Genomic DNA, 21,233 nt, shown 5'->3' with positions numbered 1-21,233 from the left:
GGACAGAGCCGCTTCCGGTTGCCGGGCCGGGACGGGGAGGCACCTCCGCCAGTCGCCTAGCGGCGAGGCGGGGGAGGGTGGGCTGTTCGCCACCGGCGCAGCAGCGAAATGGCGACGGAGGCGGGCACCAGCGAGGTGAGGGGGCAGCACCGCTTCGACCAGCGGAGCTTGGAGCGGTACTTGTCCCTCCACCTGCGCGGCTTCCCTCGGCAGCCCGCGGGGACTCTGGCTGTCAGGCAGTACAGGTAAAGGTTGGGCCGCGCCTCTGCGCTGGCTGCGCCTGTGAGGGGCGAGCGGCGAGCGGCGGCTTCCATGGCTGGTGACAGGGGCCCGCCCGCGCCTGTGGGGGGCCCCGAGGCCCAGAGCCGGAGCGTGGGCCCGAAGGGTGACTGTGGAGCGAGGAGGGAGGTCACAGCTTTGCTCGCTGCCCGGCAGGAAGGGTGGCCAGAGTGAGAGCCCTTGACCCTAGCGCCCTTAGGAAAAAATTCTTCATGGAAGGGGTTGTCGGCGTTTGGAACAGGCTGCCCAGGGAAGTGGTTGAGTCACTGGAGGCGTTTAAAAGGCATATATGGGGTTCTTAGAAACATGCTTTAGTGCTAGAGTTAGGTTATGGTTGGACGTAATGATCCTGAGGTTCTCTTCTAACTGAAATGACTCTTTGAGAAATCAAGAGTTTATGGTGGTGGGGAAGGTGACCTGTGGTACAGGCTGATCCCGTGCCTGTGGTTGCCCATCGCAGGCTGGCACGGTGTTGGGTGGACTTTGCGCTGTCCTCAGAAAAACAAGCGTTTGGTCCTCCCTGGTGCGCCCTGTTGGAGTATACGCACATTTGTTTTATTGCCTACTCACAAATCTTGATTTATCTGGTCGCTCTTTAATTGCGCAGCAACTAATGATGTTCAGAAGCACATACGTGGCTTAAGAAATCAGTTTTTAAAGCCTTAAGTTATTGCCAGATAAGGAGATCCATGAGAACAGCGTAACGCTGTGCTGAGATTCCCAATAACACCTTGAGAGCAACACATTGCGCCTGGGCTCCAAAGCCGCTGCTACACACATTAGTTCATTTGCATTCAACAAACTAGCGCTGTGGCTGTGAGACTTTATATCAGAAGCTAGCTGTTAGAAGTTAAATTGTTCTAAGCATATGTATTTATTCCTTTGTCAACATGACTGCTTTATCTGCAGCTATCAATAAGAAATGTTAAGCAATTTTTCACTGTCTTCTGGTGCAAATGTGAAACACACGTTGAACCCCCAGCTGTACTCTAATCTTCGCATATACTTCAGTGGAGGAGACTTTAGGAGGGGCCTCAGGAGAGTAGCTGATAGTAAAATCTACTAAAATATGCCAGTATTTATACTTTTACTGCTTTGTTTCTTGTAGCTGTACTTCAAGGCTTCAGCTGATATAAATCTCGGTTGTGCAAGGCAAAATATTTCTGTGGTATAGTGGTTGAACTATGTTATAGACTATGCCCTAACTGCCTCAGGGAGAAAGGAAAAGTCAGGGGCACCACAGGGAAAAATTTCACTTGATTTTGATTTTCCAGTAGTTGTCTAATCTTCTATTGAACTACATCAAAATGGGTCTTAAAAATGGTCCAGAATGAGGAGAGGATGGCATGCAGATGAGCACTGAGCCTTGGGGAAAATGAAGATCAATAAGCTTGATTGGGATATAATGGATGAGGTGTTATGAAGGATTTAACTAGTTGGCCTTCTCTTTTACACCTGTGTGATTGAAATGTCTAATTTCTGTGATTCTTTGGCACTGCAACTTGCATTTTTTAAAATTTTACAGTTGTTATAGGTGGTCCCTTAAGCATAGCATATGTATGTGATGATAGCATAGCTAGCATACAGTGGGGCTTGGTACTAGAATTCATCAGTTATTTGGAGAGCTTCCTCTACACTGAAGTTGTTAAAAATAGAGCTCACCAAAGGATAAATACAGTCATGGGCTACTGTTAATTCTCTTCCGTTTAATTCCCTCCAAATCGGAAAGCTTTAAAGTTAGTATCTGCTGCCTACCTTGAAAACATGAATGGTGTTTCTTTAGGGAGCAGAGGTAAATGCTATCTCCATTTCATAGAAGAACAAACTGAGTATCCGTGACTTCTCCACGGTGAAATAAAACCTCTTTCTTATAGGAGGGAATGGAACCTCTGAGTTCAAATTTTGTAGGCTATTACCTTCATCCTTGTATGACTGCAGTTGGAAAAAAACAAAAACAAACAACACAAACACACAAAAATCCACGCTACCGCCACCACACACAAAAACTCCCAAAACTAACAAACAACAAACAAACCCCAATAAAAATCCAACAATAAAAACAACCAAAAAAATCCCAACCAACTGACCAAACTCTTGAGAAGAACCCTTTCTCCTGTCTTGCCATTTTGTTTAGGCCAAGTCACAGTGCATTTTGCATCATATCTGTTAAAAGTTTGCAAATTTGTAAGTAATTGAATTCATAAGTAATTCTGATCTTTCTCTTTGTAGTTCAGGCCAGTCAAATCCAACCTTTTATCTTCAGAAGGGTGGGCAGGCTTATGTGCTCAGGAAGAAGCCCCATGGCCCCCTTTTACCAAGAGCTCACAAGGTAAGTAACATTCTTCAGCAAACTGTAAACACTTTGTATTGTAGGTGGGTAAGTCCTATACATGATGTTGTGACACATTGCTGAATGTGTCCAGAAACGCAATGAATTGTCGGATCCTTTGCAATTTTCTATGCTGTCCACATAACCAAACATTTAAGAGGACACATTTTCATTCACTGTACTCATTTATGTTTGGGAGCTTTTCATTTAACCTGAATTTCTGTATCTTCTTCAGATCGATAGAGAATATCATGTGCAGAAAGCCTTATTTTCGGCTGGATTTCCGGTGCCTGAGCCCCTGTTATACTGCAGTGACGTTTCTGTCATTGGAACAGAATTTTACGTAATGCAGCATGTGAAGGTTGGTCCTCTAATGTGAGAGATTTTTTTATTCTCCTTACTACAAGCTGCTTTTAAATTGTGTAAAACCTTTCTGATAGAGCCTTATCCAGCATTTAACAAGTTTCTGATATAAACGTAAATAATCCTCTGATATTTTTAAGAAGTTCTAGCTATCAGAGATTCTAAGTTATTTGCCGCCTTTATATTTACATTTCTAAGGATGTATATGTGTAGTCTGTCCATTCTGAGATGGACAGCAGTGCACTGTTTTTAGCAAATACATTGTGTATTTAGAAAACAATCATATGTCAATTGTGTTGAATAAGCTATTACACAATACAAAATCTGATTTATAGAATTTTTTCATGCTGAATCTTTCGGCAAAAAAGTTATCTTGATGCCTTAGCTGTGTAAATATGTTGAAGCCATGCAAACCAGTGAAACTGAGGAACTCAGAGAAGTGTAGTTCTTTTCTTTTCCAGTCTTTTACTTGCAGGGTCTAAGTTAAAGGAGAAAATAGAAGAACACAGCCATCTTCTAAACATATTAAACTGCTTTTAAGAAGAATGCAAGTGAATTTCTTTGGATGGTTTGCCTGTTTATACATACAACCCACCCGTTCCTGTCCTCTCCCTGCCTAATCCCCACCTCCCTCCACAAAGTCTTCATTGATATTTTTTCTGAAATTTAGCTGTTAGAGACAATACAATAACATTTTTTTTTTTTCCTGGTGCTTTCAAGCTTCGGGATATCTGGATTGAGTGCTCTAATTCAGCCTTTCATCTATGGAATATATCTGTTATTTTAGTTGCCTGCTAGTAGATATCCTGTATACTGATGATCTGAGATTACAGTTAACCCCTTCATCTGCCCTGGGCAAGGAATAAAATAAATGAGGAAGGAATTTTTGATTGCATAGGAACTGTTGGTTCACTGCGTTTGTTTTTGCTCTTGAAGTGTATAAATTTACTTCTCTTCATCTGATGTTGATGTGTACTTCCCACCAAATATCTGATTTATGATATTTCTAGGGTCGCATCTTCCGAGACCTCTCCCTGTCTGAAGTGAGCCCAGCAGAGCGTTCTGCTTTGTACATTGCAATGATAGAAACTTTGGCCCTGTTGCACTCCTTTGATTTACAGTCATTGGGTCTCCAAGAATATGGTAGAGGACCAGGATACTGCAGAAGACAGGTACAGCTCTTTAAAAAATTCCTTTGTTTTGCCAGGTCTTTGAAGATTTATTGGATTTGCAAGCTAAACTAAAGTGTTAATTATTAATGACTTGTGAAAGTAACCATCATGTTTTATCTATTAGACACTATTAGACACCTTCATTTTGTTCTATTATTTGTGCACAGTGTAAAGGTATGGCCACATTCAGATCAATTCTGTAGTGCTATAGTCAGGGAATTTTACTCATTTGCTTTTGGAATACTGTTAGATTTGGGCTATGCAAATAGGGTTGAAACAGAAAATAGAGGTAGTTTTCATTGCATCTTTTGATCTCACAGTTCACATTTGCAAATGCAAAGGTACTGGGTTTTACTGAATTTAAAGGTAACATGGTAATAGTCAAAGCCTAGAAGCGTGTGCTTCAGAATTTTGTGCGCTTGAAAAACTTGTGAATCAGTTGGAAAGTCTTTTCTTTAGGTATCAACTTGGAAAAGACAGTATGATGCAGCTGCTCATACAGATATTCCTGCCATGAACAAGCTGGCTGAGTGGTTAGCAAACAACTTGCCACCTAATGATAACGAGGAACGCCTGATTCATGGGGACTTCAGAATAGATAACATCATCTTCCACCCAACAGAGGTATTCAAAACATATTTGCATGTGTTTGGTAGGGTTTGGTCCTGTATTTGTTTGTAGTCCTGCCATGGAATGGGACACTTGCATGGGTGTTTTAGTGCATGACGCATCTTTCAGAGGAACAGTAGTGAATTTAACTCTTTTCTATATTCTGTGTATGGTGTTCAGGTACCTAATAAGAGTCCTGATTTTTATTGCAGGAGCTAGTTACTAAATTTATTTATTAGCTCTAGTCCCTACTTCAAAGTCCAGGCACAAAACATTTTATATGCTTAAATCCTATTGAAGTCAGTGCAACTTAAGGACATACTGAAGGTTCACTTCAGTAAACTACAGAAGCATCTGATCCAAAGCCTGTTGAAATCTGGGGTATGGCTTTAATTAACAACAATGGCTTTTGGAGCAGGATCTGAATGCATGATATGTGATACTAGTGGAAGCAAAGAAAAATCTGCCCAAACTGCTTAGTTATGGAGCATATGTAGATCACAGAGACCCTGAAAGACTCATCTTTACGGAAAAGGAAGAGATTTTTTTTGTAGTTTGTGGGAATAAATGTGTGTTACCTACCTATCAACACAATTGCATTTTCAGTATTTTTTTCATGCTATTTGCTGTGTTGTGACCAGAAGGTATGCTTGAGATTTGTGACCGAGACTCTGCAATGCCTGCTTCACAACAAAGCAACAAATCCCAGAGATTCCCATTGTCGTGCATAGTTTCAGGGACTCTTCCAGTTGCTGTGATGTAGTTCAAAGAACCGACAAAACTGTTCATAGGTAATTTCAAATTATATTCAACATGTCATATTATAAAATATTAAATAAAAAGAAAAATATGAGAGTCATAGAATGGTAGAATCATTTTGGTTGGAAGAGACCATCAGGATCATCGAGTCCAACCATTAACCTAACTCTGGCACTAAACCTTGACTAATATTAAAAGATTGTAATTCAAAAATCTGTAGAAACTCTTCCTGTACATGCAGGAATTACCATGTAGAAAAGTCTTTTGCACTTTGTTTAATTAGCCATAGATCATGAGTAAGCTGGAGGGGTTGTTCAGGGTGACAGGCCAGCTGGATTATAAGAATTCATCAGAAAGAAAGTTTGGGGAATCTCAGCCCATCCAGCTGAAGACACCGTGGCCAGGACGCTTGCAGCAGAGGCTCATGTCGCTATCTGACCAGTGATTGACTGTCATGTTTAAGAAACTCAGTTCCTCATTTGAGTGTTAATCAATGCATAATACTGTGATAAGTGAAGTTTTGTAATGCATGGTCTGTGAGTATCTGTGCAAATGGACTTTGCAACAGTATCTGTGCAACGGGACTGGAAACAAAGAAAATGCCATCCTGTTTTTCAGGATATTTTATTTCAATCATGTTTTGCCTGGAAGAGTTTAGAAGTTTCTGACAGGAAGAACACTACTCAAAAATGTAGGATTTCAAACAGATTTTTATTGGAAAAATGCCTATTTTTCTGTCCTTATATGAATGTTAATTTTCTACAGATCCTTACATGATCTGTTTCTGCTGTAGACAATAACAGTGCATGTTTTTAATTTTAAACACATAGTAACTGAACAAGCAATTGGATATTAAGTGGGTTGTACATTTTTGGATGGAGATAGTTTATCTTCTAGTATTCACCTGAGGCTTTTATTTTCATTTAAGGCTCGTGTTTTGGCAGTGCTGGACTGGGAACTTTCAACTACTGGTCATCCTTTAGCAGATTTAGCGTACGCTACGCTCTTCTACTTTTGGCCTGTGTCTGTTAAGGACTTAAGTCAAGGAACTGTCTTGAATTTCAAAGACACTTTAGGTACGAAACTAATCTTTTTTGTTGAAATTAATTCTAGAGTTGATTTGTATTTGATATGTTACCTTTATAAACAATAATAAAAAGTTAAATTAATAAGCACATGATTTTGCCCTTGAAAATAACTTTTCCACAGTTTTCTTCATTGTAGGAAACATGCTGATAGTGAGGTTTAAGGTAGTCATGTTTTAATAAGCTGTGGCATAGCCACTGCATGCTGCCTCTGTAGAAGATTATTTTGAACCTTTCTTACAGATGAGTGAAGAAAACTAAAATTTAAATGGAAATTTGTCATTTATTTACAAACAAAACAAAAACCCACCATGGTGCTGACTGGAGTGGAGGTGGGGAGCAGTAGGAAGTGTTATGCTTATCTGGAATTTTGTCAGCTCCTATTTCCTTTTGGCTCTCTGTATCACACCTAGGTCATGAGAAACAATAAATCATGTTTCTTACTATGTAAGTGGAATATCTTGTAAAGCTGAAAAGCTGTACAAATGTTTGAACAATGAGCTGGAAAAAGATAATAGAAAATCTTGACTATTCTAAAATATTCTGTTGTTTTTTTGTAGAAACTCCTTCATTTGAAGAACTGGTTTCCATTTACTGCCGCTGCCGGGGTATTAGCACTACTTTACCCAACTTTAATTTTTTTCTTGCTTTGTCATACTTTAAATTGGCAGCAATAGCCCAGGTAATACACTCACATTTGCTGAAGTGTGACATATTTTTATTACGAATATTTGTAGTTTGGTAATACTTGTCCAAAATATGAATCATATGTAAAAAGTAACTGTCACAATTGTATTTCAGTTTGTTCCTTTAGAAGCCATATCTTAGATGCTTATGACTGGGAACTCTCTAGGATATAATTCTTGCTACATAAAGTACATTACGTTAGATATAGCAAACTTCTTATGAAAGTAGTCTAAAAAAGAAAACGATGTGGCTATGGGCATGTTTTCGTATTGATGTTCCAGTATGCAGGCAATTTTGTCATTACCTTTTTGGACTCTCTGGCTAATTTAAATCCTGTATTACTGAGAAATAAAGATCTTGCTAAGTTTCTGCAGCTCTCATAAAAGTAGATAGCAGGGTAGATGTATAAGATCCTGTTGGTGCCACCCACAGATGAAAACACTTGTGTTGTGAACTCAGCTTATTATGAGCCAATCTTGAGATGTGATTATAGGAGAAAATAAGTTTAATTGATTCATTGTTAATGAAAGTGTTTAATTAGATATTAATCCATTGTAAGGCATAAGTATATTTTTATGAGTTGTAGCATGAGATCATCATAACCATTGTGGGGTAAGCTAACTGGTATTAATTGGGAGTAAGAGTATATATGTGGATAGTTAATGTAGTTGTGGATAATAATCATACGTGTGTGTACTGTTGTCAGTTGGCTTAAGGCACAGGCTGGGCTTGCAATATCATGTGTGGTTGTATTTTTCTCTTTTTCTTTCCTCTACTATTTTTTGTGGTTTTTCTTTTAGTTTAGTGTAGCTGGGGTATGCGGTTTTTCTCTTGTGTGCCAAGCTTCTCCATTATATCAGAAATGGACCAAAACCAATAGTGAAACATCCCAAGAAAATCTGTCAGTGCCCTAATTTTCTCCTGTTAAGAATATGTGCATTTAAGTGTTGCTTTCATAGTTGAAGAAATCACCAATCTAAAAGAAATAGGCAATTTTAAGTGCATAATTATACCATAAATGCCTCTCCTTTGGTTTTAGGGTGTATATGCGAGATATCTCATTGGAAATGCTTCTGCAGAGAATAGTCATGAATTTGCTAAGATTGTGGAGCCTTTGGCAGAGAGAGGGTTAGAGCTCTCAAAAAGGTGAGGGTAATCTAAACTCCTGGTCAAAGGGAATGCAAAGCTTTTACAACGTCTTCTCTTATTTAAATACCTGTATAAGGCAGGTTATATTATTACTTGTTATTGCATTGAATGCTTTCTTTAGGTCATCTTTCAGTAGCACACATCACAGCATTTCTGGAGAGTTGTTCCGTCAAAGCAGGAAAGGCCAAGAAGTTCTACTGAAGGTCAAGCAGTTCATGAAGCAGCACATATATCCAGCTGAGAAGGTAAAAGCTTTTAGTAAACCTATTTATAAATGAGCATTTTATGAGTAGAATTTTAAAAATGTAAAGCTATGTACAGAAGTCATGCCCTCCTGTATTTTTAATCTTTTATTTTTTTTTTAAACAGCCTTATTTTCGTGCAGTGGTGTTTGCGGCATTGCAAAATATTAACAGAAATCATTATAGTCTGCATTATTATTTTTTTTTCAGAATTAAAATACTGTGTGCATTGTTAACGAATGCTATGCGTCACTTTTTAAACTTTAAAAAGTTCTAAAAGTATTCTCTTTAAAAAGAAATACTTTTTAAAGGTATTGCCAAAAATACTTTTAACACTAACAAAACACTAGAAGTTTTACATACTAAACGCAAAGATGCTTAGTTAAAAGATGAAAACTGCTGTTTTTAACCATACAAAGTTGAATGGTTCTGTTTCTTGCCTCTTTTTTTGAGGTATGACTTTTACGACAAAAAATGTGATTCTATAACATATTAACATGGCCACGTTCCTGAGTGTATTTCATACGAGTGGAAGTTTGAAATCAGATAGTGAAATATCCACTGAAGTCCCCAGATAGCGCAAGAGAAAATAAGATGAAGCATTTTACTTCTTAGCCTAGGGAGATTAGAAATTTTCCACTTAGAAAATGTTGGTTCAACGTTTAGCCTCATGGAAGCACAGAAGTCTTGTGTAGCAGAATTGGGTTTTTCAGCTTTTGTTTGTTTGATTGTTTTTTCTTCTTCTTTGCAATCAGGCAGAAGTGCAGGGGACATATTAATCTAAAACATTAATGCATCTGCCTATCACAAGGAGAGGATGAGAGAAGAAGGTCTTGATATGCACAGTTTCTTAGAAGTCTTTCTGTAACTAGCTTTGGATTGTCTGAGAAATAATTGCAATAATTAATGTACTTGCTTTAAAAACAAATGAACCACATATAGCCACACAAGTTTTGCACATGAGTAGCATTGCACTTCTAGGTTTTTTCTGATAATAAGTTGTGAATCATGGCTTGTAAATTCTGCTTCAGAATTTGTCTTATTGTGTGATTTTCAGAAGAGGGCACTACTTTTATTTATTCTAAAACTAGTTCAGGACCGAAAATACTAGGGTTACGGAATACACAGTTTTACTTAGTACTAATCACTGGTGCTTGGAAACAACTGTTGGCATAATCTGTTAAGGAATTATTTTAACAGGAAAAAGAAAGTATTCTTTGTGTTTTTTCTCAGTTAAAAAAAAGATTAACTGCTTTATATGTATGAATGTTGTGATGGGAAACCTAAATCTTAAGTGTCTGGCTTTTATCTTTTGTTTTACTTTGGGATTTATGCCTCTTGTGCATACTGTTGGTAACAGTTACTTGTATCATCAGCCAACACTGGCCTTCTACCATCGTCATCACATTTTTTAAACCACCCCAAAGCATTTCCCTGTATGAAAGGAGTTACTGATTGGGGTCATCTCCATGAAGCATTTACAGTATTGCAAAATGAATAGATTGCAGTTTGATTTTGAATTGTATTTTTAATTTTATAATGCAACCAACTATATAATAAAAACCTGTGTTGAATGTTTTGTATAGGTTTCTTGGGGTGTAGGGGTGGAAAAGACACCCTATTATTACTTGTATATGCTACATGTGTTCTTACTTTAAACAAGTATCTTTTTAATTGTTTCTCTAAGGAAATAATGAAATACTGTTCTGAACATGGAAATACTGAGGGAAAATGGAAGAAACCACCACTCTTTGAGAGACTGAAGGTATGGGATAATAAATATCCTTGAGCACTAGCAGTAAAAGAAACAGGCACTGACATGGAATGTAAGTTTGGTGTATGCTGCTGGAGGAGCTTCTCCGCATGGAAAGAAACAGTATGAGGAATAGTGTAAGGAAAGGAAGTGTATGAAAGGAGGTGAGACATACAAATAGGAGAGGAGGAAAGCAAAAGTGAGTTCTGTGAAGGGTATATATGTCTGAACTCTAAGTCAAAGACTGTACCTATTGAAAACAGCTATTGAAAAAAGGCATCAGATATATTGGGCAATATGTTAGGCAGTAGGAAGCAAAATGGGCATCAAGCCATATTTTATTTTTTTGGTAAGATTTATTGCTAGTGTTTTTCTCTGTTAATTCTTTGAACAGGAAATGGCCAAAGCAGAAGGTCTGTGGAACCTTTTTCTCCCAGCTGTCAGTGGTCTCAGCCAACTCGACTATGCACTAATAGCTGAGGAGACGGGGAGATCCCTCCTTGCTCCTGAGATTTTCAACTGTCATGCACCGGGTTAGCAACCCTGTCCCACAGCTACAGCGTGAAAGCACTGAAAAGCTGGGCATCTTAAGCCTTACGAGTTGTGTGTCTCCACAAGTAAACATGACTGCTCTTTTCTTACAGACACTGGGAACATGGAGGTCCTCCACATGTATGGGACTGAAGAGCAAAAGAAAGAGTGGCTGGAGCCTCTCCTAGAAGGGAAAATTAGTTCTTGCTTCTGCATGACAGGTACATTTTTCTCGAGAAGAAAGAGGCAATTGGCAGAAATTTCACATGGCACGTCTGAAAAGTACAAAACTACAATTAATACAGAAATTCCCACTGTACCTGTATATGTGTTTGAATATGAAATCATCCACGAAGTGTGAATGCAAAGTGAAGCACCCTTGCTGCCCTTCTCTGATAGTTACCATTTCTCATCGCTACAGTAGTTAGTATTTGCTTTCCATATATTTTCAGTTTATTTTTAATACTAGTAAAACACATTTAATTGTACCAAAATGGTTTACAATAGATACAACAGATACTCTTATTTTGTAATGTGTTCTAGGCTTCTCTAGAAAGGTACAATTAGGTGCAAGTCTGATTATCGTGTTCAAAGTTGTGTTGTTTTGCAGTATTAAGACATAACCTGAATCTAACTAACAAAACATACAATGTGCTTGCTCAGCATTATCTTCATTTTGGCTCTTGAAAGCTCGTAGTATTCAGCATGCGTGGAAGGCCTGGATGTAACTTTTGAACATGTGAAGTCAAAATCTTGATCTTTCTGTGTCACCGGGAGTTGGGAGAGCTCAGTCTTGCAGAGCTGAGCCCTTATTTTGCAAATTATGATTCAGTGTGTTCACCAAGAGCAAAAAGATGCTTTAGCTTTAAAAGAAGGTTGCCTATAAAATAAGTTAAGGGTGAAAGGAGAGAGGAAGAGTCTTTCCTATTTCAAACAATAATTGATGACGTTTTTCTGACAACTGGTTTGTGTAACCTATTTCATAAACCATCACAAAATTATCTTAAATCTACTTAAAAAAAAAAGCTGAGGAGAGATACATCTATAAGTACATTGGAAGAGGGAAGGATTTAAAAACATCAGGGAAGTAAGAAGGCTGTTAAGAGTAGTCTGAGCCCAAATAGAAGTTAGTTTAAACTGGCCATGAATAACAGGTTGTTAGAAGGCCTTTGACCACCAGCAGAGCGAGGTTCTGAAAACAGTTTCTCTACTGAGAGCAAAACAGCATTATCGTCAATACAGTGTACCTAGATACCTGTATTCGTGGTGATAGTACTACCTGTATATTTAACTCAGTGGTTTGGTTTATTTTTTTTCTTTAACACAGAACCTGATGTGGCTTCAAGTGATGCCACCAATATGCAGTGCAGCATTGAGCGAGATGGAAACAGTTACGTGATCAATGGCAAGAAGTGGTGGAGCAGTGGTAAGTACAGACACCTTAAATGAGAATGACTAAGTCTGAAATTCTTTCCAAGAGCAGATAAAACAAAAAAAGTTGTGCTCCTTTTCTAAGATGGAAAATTGTTTCTTCTTGGGTGAAGGCAATAGAATGTAAAACAGTGGAAAGAGCTGAATCAAGCTTTTGTTCTGTGAAGTCCAAGACTCGAATGCAATTTTGGGTTTTGGCCCCTTTTTGGAATTTCTGACTTTAGATCACAGAAGGAATTATTCTTTATTGCTACTGTTGTTCTTTAAACATTACCTCTTTCTATCAGATAATTTACACATTTATGGCCATAGCCTTTAAACTTTGTTTTTATGAAGCTGTCTTTGGCAGCTTGTGTGTGAGGTTTGAGCATACTGCAAAACTGGTGGCAAAAAGAGACATTGTTATCTTGTCATTTGACCTGAAAGTGGCACTTTCCTGCTGGCTGCTGCTTTTGCTCTGGGTCAGTGTCTCTTAAGTGTGCATTGCAGCTCCTAAGGAAGTAATGGGAAAGTGTGTAGGAGGCCATACACACAAAATATTATTAATAAAATTAGTTATGTGAATTAGGAAAAGGAGAGTAAGCATAAGAAGGTAAGCATGATTTGGGTTGTCTTATTTGTAAAAAGAAATCACTAGATCAGTCAGATTTGCTTAAAGACAGGCACACAAAAGGTGCTGCAGTTTCAAGAAGTTTGAGAAACACATTCATGCAGCTCTGCCTTAGAATCTTCTTTTCTGCCTGGTTGGTTTTTTGTGTCTGTTTGTTTGATTTGGTGTTGTTTTTTTGTTTGGTTTATGTTTAGGTTTCATTTTTGTTTGTCTGTTTGTTTTTCCTTTTTACTCTGAGTGGGACATGAGGACCTTGGATATTTGGGAATTCCAGAAGCCCGAGAGCCTGGTCAGAATGTCACTCTGGGTGCAACCACTCTGTATTTGTGAAGATAAAATATAAATCACACATGCAAGGAGTCATTCACTTCTTGGAAAAACTGGAGTTTCTTACCATGCTCTGCATGGATTTTTTGCATGTCTACAGTAAATCCAGTATGGCTTAAACATGGCAGATTTATGGTGCATGTGTAGACCATCTGTCAAGCACTTCTGACTTATCTGTCTGCGCCCTAGTATTTCTCAAAATACTGGGCAGAAATTTTGTAAGAGTTTGTCATCCAAACAGAGAGAAGAGGCTTGTGTCTTGTTTGTGCTACTGTTGCTTCTTGTCTGTCATTTTAGAGCTTTTTGTTCCAGTCCACAGTTGTGTAACGAGGAACAGTGTCTAAAAATGAGAGATTCTTGTTGGCTTTCATTAGCCCTAGATCAGGCACTTTGTCAGAGCTCTGGAATGTTTGAAGGCAGGGACAACATGCTCTAATACCACTGTTTTTTTTTCCATTTTGAAAGCTAATGTGTTATTTGTATATATATTTGAAATGCTTCCAGAGAGTCATGGAAAACTGCTGTTTTCCTGGAATATCCACCAGCACTGCAGCAGGGAACACCTTTGGTACCTTTCCATGGAAAAACTGTAAATCCCGCTGACCATGAACTCCATGTGGAGTCAAAACCTCTCTCATTCGTCAGGGAAGGCCTCTAGCCTTTGCTGGTTAATAAATGCCTATCATGAGAGATGTCAGGACCTTCTAAAACAAAACAAACATTAAGATATGAATAAATGACAGCCAGTGCACTTTTTGTATTAGTTGATTTTATTGTATCTCCATATATTTTAGCAGAGGTGAAAGGTCAATTTTGGTCATTACAGAGAAGGAGTTACTGTTTTTTGTGGAGGATGTTGTTGCTATACGTATGTGGAAACACAGAGAATGGCTTTCCCCCCCCCACACCTCTCTCTTTCAATTCTCAGGTGTGAGCTGATACCTCATTTCAAGGTGCAAGTGTGTCTATGGAATGATGGCTGAGGAAAAAATTGAAACTGACTTATTAGGCAAGTGTCCTACAGTTTTACAAAATAGTTGGAGAAACAAAACATTATTAACTGTAGCTACAAAAGTTTCTTGCCTAGTCTGCATATTCAGAAATTAATCTGAAAGTTTACTTGCAGACAAACAGCTGCTGAAACAATACCCCCAGAATTAGTATATAATAATTAGTATATAATTCCCTTGCTTATACAAGATAACGAAAGTAATGGAGAGTCTATAGAGTGAAACTAGTTGTTTCTTCAATGTGGTCTTCATAATTCATAGAAATTTCTTCAGGTCTTCCATTCTGTTGATGTCTTCTCCAGTATCCATAATTTTTTGCAACTTTCATAATATGCGTTTTAAAAGAGGCACCCAGAAAGGCATAGAGAAGAGGGTTCAGGCAGGCGTGAAACAAAGCGATGCTCTTGGTGACCTGGAGTGCAACTTCTATTGTTTTACTTGCATCACAGTCAGTGATCAACATGTAGATGATATCTATGGCTCGCCAGAACTTCACAATGTTGTAAGGTAGCTGGGTAATGATGAAAGTAGCGACGACTGCCAGCAGAACCATGAAAGGTCTCGATTTTTTAGCATTTGCAGATCTAAAGATTGCTCGAGCAGTAGCTGAATAGCAGATTAGCATGACAAGGAAAGGAAGCAGAAATTCGAGGATAATTTCCAGGATTTGAATGGTGGCTTTTAAGAGTGTTTCCATGTTCATTGGAAATACAGGAAGGCATTCATTCCTGTCATTGTGTTTCTTGACCTGATTGAATATCAGTTCAGGGATACTGAGGAAAATGGCAGCCAGCCAGACACAGATGCAGGTGACGCTGCAGTGTTTACCAACACTTCTGCTACCCCGGGGCTCAGAGGTGGCCCTGTATCTATCCACACTGATACAGGCCAGGAACAACATGCTGGAGCTGAAATTCATGGTGTACAGAGAAGAAGCGATCTTGCACATTGAGTTGCCGAGTTCCCATCCCTGCACTGCATTTGCGGCCCAAAAAGGGAGCGTGAAGAGCAAGAGCAGATCAGCAATGGCCAGATGCATGATGTACACATCTGTCTTAGTCTTCGGTTTCTTGCAGTAGGCATAAATTGCGACCACTAATGAATTTCCAGCGACTCCGACAGTGAAAGCCAATGCATAGAACACAGGAAGGAATAATTTACTGAAATTTCTCACATCACCTTTTTCACAGAGAAGCTCATATGTATTGTAATCTATAACAGAGCTGAGATCATCCTCCTCGTCCTCAATCCAGTAATCAGTTGAGTTATTCATATCCCGGCCCTTGGCAAAGCTACAACACACAAATAAATAGTACTGGGTTTAAGTTTTTAAATTGCTGTTGAAACCTAAAACCCTTGCTCAGGGTTGCTCAAGTTTAAAGAACTTTGATATTGAGAATACATTTGTAAATAATCAAAATAGAGCTAGACAGTGATGGAGGCAGAAGACAAAATCTCAAATTCTTACATGAAATGGGGTAACTCACAACATCTGTGTGTGCAATGCATTGTAAAATGGATTCGACTGAAATGCTTTCATTAGCCTTGGCATTTGAGATTGCAAGATGCCGGGAGTGCACCTCACTGGTTTCCACATTTCAGCTGAGCCATCATTGCTTAAACCACTCTGACTCAGTTATGTTTGACAATACTCCATTGCAAAATAAATTTGACTATACCCTTAGCAGGAGTGTCAAACTCATTTTCACTGGGTGACACAGCAGCCTCATGGTTGCCTTCAAAGAGCCAAACATAATTTTATGACTGTGTAATTGTAACTACTCCCACACATGAGTTTGACACCTGTTTTATGGGCTTGACAGTACACCTTCCTCTCTGCAAAGCGAAGTAGTACCAGTTGAAGGCTGTAAATGCTATTAGTATAGAGTGGATAAGGAATACTAACAGGTTAAATCTGAGAGGCAAGCAGTAGTATTCTGTGCCTACTGTCATAAATTTTGGCAACTTTGGCATATGAGTATAGTATGGGTAGAATGTGCTTGTTTGTTTCTCAGGGACATATATGTATGCCCAGTAGGTAAAGCACAGCAGTGGGGTCAGTTGCTGAGCAGCAGAACAGGCTTGGTTTAGTTTCCATCCCACACAGCAAGCCATGTCCGCAGGGAATTTCTTGCGGAATCACGTTGTTGCGGGTACGCTGCCTCTTACAGCTGGAGACTCCTCAGGATGTTATGACAGAAAGGAATCTTATCGCATACAAAACTGCCCACAAGTACCCAAACAGCTCAGAAACTGCTGTTTTATCATGTACTATCTCATGACAGATTTGCTCCGTAAACACTCAGGCTGTATTCTCACTGCCAGCTCAGGGTTGAAGTTTGGGTATTCGTGTCTTCAGGCTGTGTCTTAAGCAAGTCATGTCCTACAGTATTTTCTGCTTTTCCCGTAATTGCATTCCTTGAGTAATTTGCTGAAATTCTTTCTATTTTAAATTACAGTCCTGCAGTGCCCTCTTTTCTTGAAATAAATGGGATTGAAATTTCTTAGTAGCAGTGGCAAAAAGTAGCTGAGAATGAAAAACATGAACCCCCGTTCTCATCGTCTGCAGTGTTTCAGAATTTGAGGCCAGTGTTACTGAAAGCATATTCTTAACTCATGTTCTGCCCCAAAGCTTTTTCAAGGTTGAAAACTCAAAATACCATTTCTGTTTTTTTAGATAAGGGTTGAAACAAAAGGTTGCGAAACCTTTATAATAAACAGTATCTCCTAAATTTTTTTAATGTATTCTGTCTACCAGGAAAAATAAGTTACTGACTGATCTCATATTCAGGGTGCAGAATAATTAAATAGAAAGGAATGAATAATTTATATTTTTGCTTGATTGGGTTTTTTTTCAGTGAATCTGCTGTCTGTTTGTTTAATGTGTTTGTTAGAAATTAACTGTTTGGTTTGGCTTCATCCTTAATGATTTTGTTAGATTATTTTGTTAACATTTCAAAACACTTCCTGTTAAACTTTAAACAATTATTACCCATATTTTAAGTCTTGTAATTTGTCATTTACCGTTGCAGAATAGAAAGAGTGATTCTATTTATTAATTCAGCAAGGGGCATCTATTCTATGCCTAACAAGCTGTGTTAGCAGGATTTTGCAGCCATATAATACTTTGAGGAGAGATTCAGACATCAGTAGCAAATGCATTTTCTTTTAGTAGAAGAGAAAATGCTGCAGAGGGAATTTAATCCACTTAGAAAATGAGAAGTTCAACTGAAAAGATTTGGTTATGGTCTAAAATGCTTATTACAGAACCCATCTGGGAATGCTTAATCAAATTGGATCACTAGCAAATTTGCTTGAAAGCAAAACAATAAACATTTCAGTGCAAACTTCAAGAAGTCCGTGTATCACTAAGCGGTTTGGCTGTGACAAGGAACATGTTCCGCTGCCTGATAATGCTTTTGGCTGACCCAGGTTCTAGATGGAAACAAAGTTATCTCAAACGCAACAGTTGAATTTTCTCCCTTAAAAACACAGTTATGCTTTGGGTGGCATACCTGGTTGTATTTGTCATTCCTGTGAACGTTGCTTAAAAACACGGTTATGCTTTGGCTAACCACACCTATTTGTATGTGTCATTCCTGTGAACGGTGCTGCTCAGGCACACGTTTACACATCCGTTATGTAAAGCGGAGCGGTCCCGTGGGAGTGAGGTCCTGAACTGTGGTGGGGCAGGCTCGGTTTCATTGCCGTCCCACACAGCGAGACCCCTTATGCCCGTGTGGAATTCCTTACAGAATCAAATTGCTGTGGGTACTCTGCATCTTGCAGCTGGAGACTTCTCAGAATATTATACACAAAAAGGAGTCCTATCACGTACAAAACTGCCCACAAGTACCCAAGCAACTCAGAACCTCAGCTGTTTTTTTCAAGTACTGTTTTCTAGGAGGTATATTAATAGATATATTAATAGACAGCTTTGCATGCTTTCTTGCAGAGTTGTTCCAGCCTTCCATTTAGACACAAACTCAGTGTTTCTGTGTGTTTAAACTTGACGTGGGATTGCATGAATACATGCTGAATGAATTTAATATCCCCAGTTTAAACAGATGGATTTTTTTAAAACCAATTAAGCAGTATTCTGTTCTCCTCTTCAACAAATCTAATTTTTAGACTGGAAATGAGAATATGCCTTAGCGAAATGATGTCTCTCTGTAAAGCCAGCTTAACTATAGTAAATCCTAGCTCACCTCTATCTAAATAAGATAAGTATATCACAATATACAGAGCAGTAAATATTAAAACAAAACTAACCTTTTGTCAGCAGACTAGTAGCAGGGACTGCAACTGAGAGGTGCTTCAGTGAAATGATCTGAATTGGTCTGACACATTGCATTTTGTCTTCAAGCACCACACCCTCAGCTGGAGCTCAGTTGCACTTTCATTTTGACTTGCCAGTTAAAAAAAATAAACTCCTGCTTTCCTGGAGACCCTTTTCATGTTGAACACCACGTACATTTCCTACGTTCTTCCCTCTTCCAACCACAACATGAGTGTTCTTTGGAAGGTCAAGACCCTCTTACTGTTTCACTGTGAAAAATGAATTCCTGAAAGTTAATTTTTTTTTAACCTAATTATAAGGCTTTAATCAAATCACAAGTTTAAAATTAGAAAAGGAGAGAAAGAGGAGGAGGCCTCTCTGGGGCAGAGTGACTTGTAGGGTGTCACTATATTGTTTCCTCAGGACACTACTCTGCTTTTGGTGGCTGCCTCTATAAGGTTTTAAGAGATCCTTATATCCCCTTTTTAAGTAACTTTTTAGTGATACAATAGAAAGATCAGTTTTTGTGAGATGGGGGAGGTTGTTCTTTCAGTATGTGATGTTGAACAAAACTAGGAAGACGATAGGGAAAAGACATGAAAGCAAGTGGTAAACTGTCAACTAGAGTATAAGCAGATAGACTTGCACCCTGTAGGAGAGTTCTCAGGGACTTGAATAATCAAGTTACTGTTTGATAATATTTCTACAGACACTACAAGCCAGGCAGATACTGTGGAAGAAAAATAAAAAGATGCTATTCCATCCATGAGGTTTTTCCACTTGCAGTGTGCTGTCTGTGTTATAGAGAGACAAAACTGTTACAGGAAAGGGAAGATGGAGAAGTTCTGCAGCTCACGTGCAGACATTGGTATTTCTGCACTAAGGCAAGGACTTAGCTGTGCCAAGAATTCCTAAAGTGACTGGATCTTACTTCAATTTCCACAGTCTCTACAGCTTCAAATCGGTCTTTTGTGCAAGAATGCTTTGTGCAGGGTGTCAGGAACCTTCTGTGACCTTCCACAGCTTTTTTTTTTTTGTTTGTTTTAATTGTCCAGTATCCTGTAGCAGTCTAATGGATTTCAGTAAATGCAATATTGATGCCAAACAACACAGAGATTTTTAGCAGACCAGAGGTCAGGTTTTGCTTGTTGATGTGCTGGCTTAATTGATGCACCTGACACATCTGGATTAGCCATCTGTGCTTCAACTGTTTTGGAATATGTGAAGGGAAAGTGTTTTTTTTCAAAATGGGTAGCTAAGAATGTAACAGGCAGATGTTTTCCACATGCTTCTACCTTCATTTGCATTCACAATGAGAAAGAAAAATGGGTTGGGAGAGGAACTGGAGTCCCGAGAGAGAGTGCTGCAATGTTTGTGCATATTTCTGTAGTGTTTTCATCTGGAGTTATCGCAGCACTTCACTGGTGTTCTTCACAGCAGCAGATAAGCCGTTTGGGTTGCTTCCAGCACGTCTGCTTCTCACAGCTTGTGTTGCTTAGAGGCCTGAGCTGTATCTCTTCGAAATAAGTTAATCTCTGTGTCCTGGATGAGGTTGGTTTCAATATGGTCCCAAATAACCAGGTAGAACTGAGAAAGCCCCCAGGGAAATATCTCTGTCTGTTGCTTATAGAAAAGACAGTTGTGTTACCAGCGCCCAAGAGGTCCTGTGGGCAGGCTGTAGGAAGGCAGTTCATGTAAATCCTGCGCTGTTTGTCACAGTACCTCAGCTCCTCGTAACTCTGCAGGGTGCGGGGGGGACAGAACCTTCCAGTCAGAGTACAGAAATATTACTGTCAGGTAATACTAGATTTCAGTATGGCCCTATAGGCTCAAAAGTAACACAAATTGTTTGATAAGTAAGAGTGCAAAATGTCAATGGATGTCATTGAACTAAGAAGAGATTGTGGCTGTGTAGAAGTGGGATGAAGGTGAGGAAAAACCATTCCTAAATGTTGTTGAGAGCAGCTGTTCTCACTGGCACCATCTGAGGCTGTGAGCTCCAGCTGGGAAGCGCCAATTACTGGTTGTGCAAGTTATAATGCAGCTGCAAGCAAATCTTTACCATACGTGAACCAGATGCCCAGCGGTGTTATCTGGAGAAGATGTGATAAAACTACATCTCACAAGTGGATAGAAATTACAGCAGCCTCCCCTTTTCTCCGTTAGAAGATCCCCATATTACATCAATGTCGTGCTGCCATACACCCTACTCAGTCCAGTTTATTCTTGTAGGAGAGTCCAGAAGACGTGTTCATCAGCGCCATTCTGGGAAGCTGCCAAGTCTGTAATGCCACCACAAACCCCTGATCTTCAGCAGAGAGCGCTAACCTACCGGGCTCAGCAGTGCAGCAGCCGACATGGCAGGAGTCTGGTCATTCAAGTAGTAAATTATCCTACCTTGATAATCTTAGCCAAAAATCTGAAGGCTGAACACTGAAAAATAGATAACTAGATTGCAAGAATTAAGTGCTATTGGCTTCTGAAACCAGGTGATATCGCAGCTTCTTTCAGTAAAGGTTGCACTCTCCATGTCTGTACTATTACTTTCCACCAGAAAGAACCTGAGTTGTTTGGGTGAAGATCAGTAAGCTTAAATCTGTTGCACCCCTAACAGCAGA

General features: G+C 39.1%; 2 protein-coding genes across 2 annotated transcripts in view; one reads left to right on the top strand and one right to left on the bottom strand.

Annotated features, from left to right (window-relative positions):
* The first annotated feature begins 10 nt into the window (after positions 1-10).
* Positions 11-21,233, top strand: part of ACAD11 (acyl-CoA dehydrogenase family member 11) — a 30,117-nt gene continuing 8,894 nt past the window's right edge. The window contains exons 1-13 of the mRNA XM_005505577.3: positions 11-245; positions 2,509-2,608; positions 2,844-2,969; positions 3,982-4,143; positions 4,603-4,767; positions 6,440-6,587; positions 7,157-7,278; positions 8,323-8,429; positions 8,554-8,677; positions 10,362-10,439; positions 10,822-10,960; positions 11,072-11,179; positions 12,286-12,384. Coding sequence (XP_005505634.2) covers positions 109-245; positions 2,509-2,608; positions 2,844-2,969; positions 3,982-4,143; positions 4,603-4,767; positions 6,440-6,587; positions 7,157-7,278; positions 8,323-8,429; positions 8,554-8,677; positions 10,362-10,439; positions 10,822-10,960; positions 11,072-11,179; positions 12,286-12,384 — 1,615 coding nt within the window. The 5' untranslated portion in view covers positions 11-108. The remainder of the gene's footprint in view (positions 246-2,508; positions 2,609-2,843; positions 2,970-3,981; positions 4,144-4,602; positions 4,768-6,439; positions 6,588-7,156; positions 7,279-8,322; positions 8,430-8,553; positions 8,678-10,361; positions 10,440-10,821; positions 10,961-11,071; positions 11,180-12,285; positions 12,385-21,233) is intronic.
* Positions 14,308-18,799, bottom strand: ACKR4 (atypical chemokine receptor 4). Its single transcript, XM_005505576.4, is given in 2 exon segments — positions 14,308-15,628; positions 18,609-18,799. Coding segments are annotated over 2 exon segments (1,158 nt in total). The 5' UTR covers positions 18,686-18,799; the 3' UTR covers positions 14,308-14,547.

This window comes from Columba livia, chromosome 2, assembly GCF_036013475.1.
Source record: "Columba livia isolate bColLiv1 breed racing homer chromosome 2, bColLiv1.pat.W.v2, whole genome shotgun sequence".
Lineage (NCBI taxonomy): Eukaryota > Metazoa > Chordata > Aves > Columbiformes > Columbidae > Columba > Columba livia.
The sequence above is the reverse complement of the archived record's forward strand: the minus strand, read 5'-3'. Positions and strand labels throughout refer to the sequence as shown.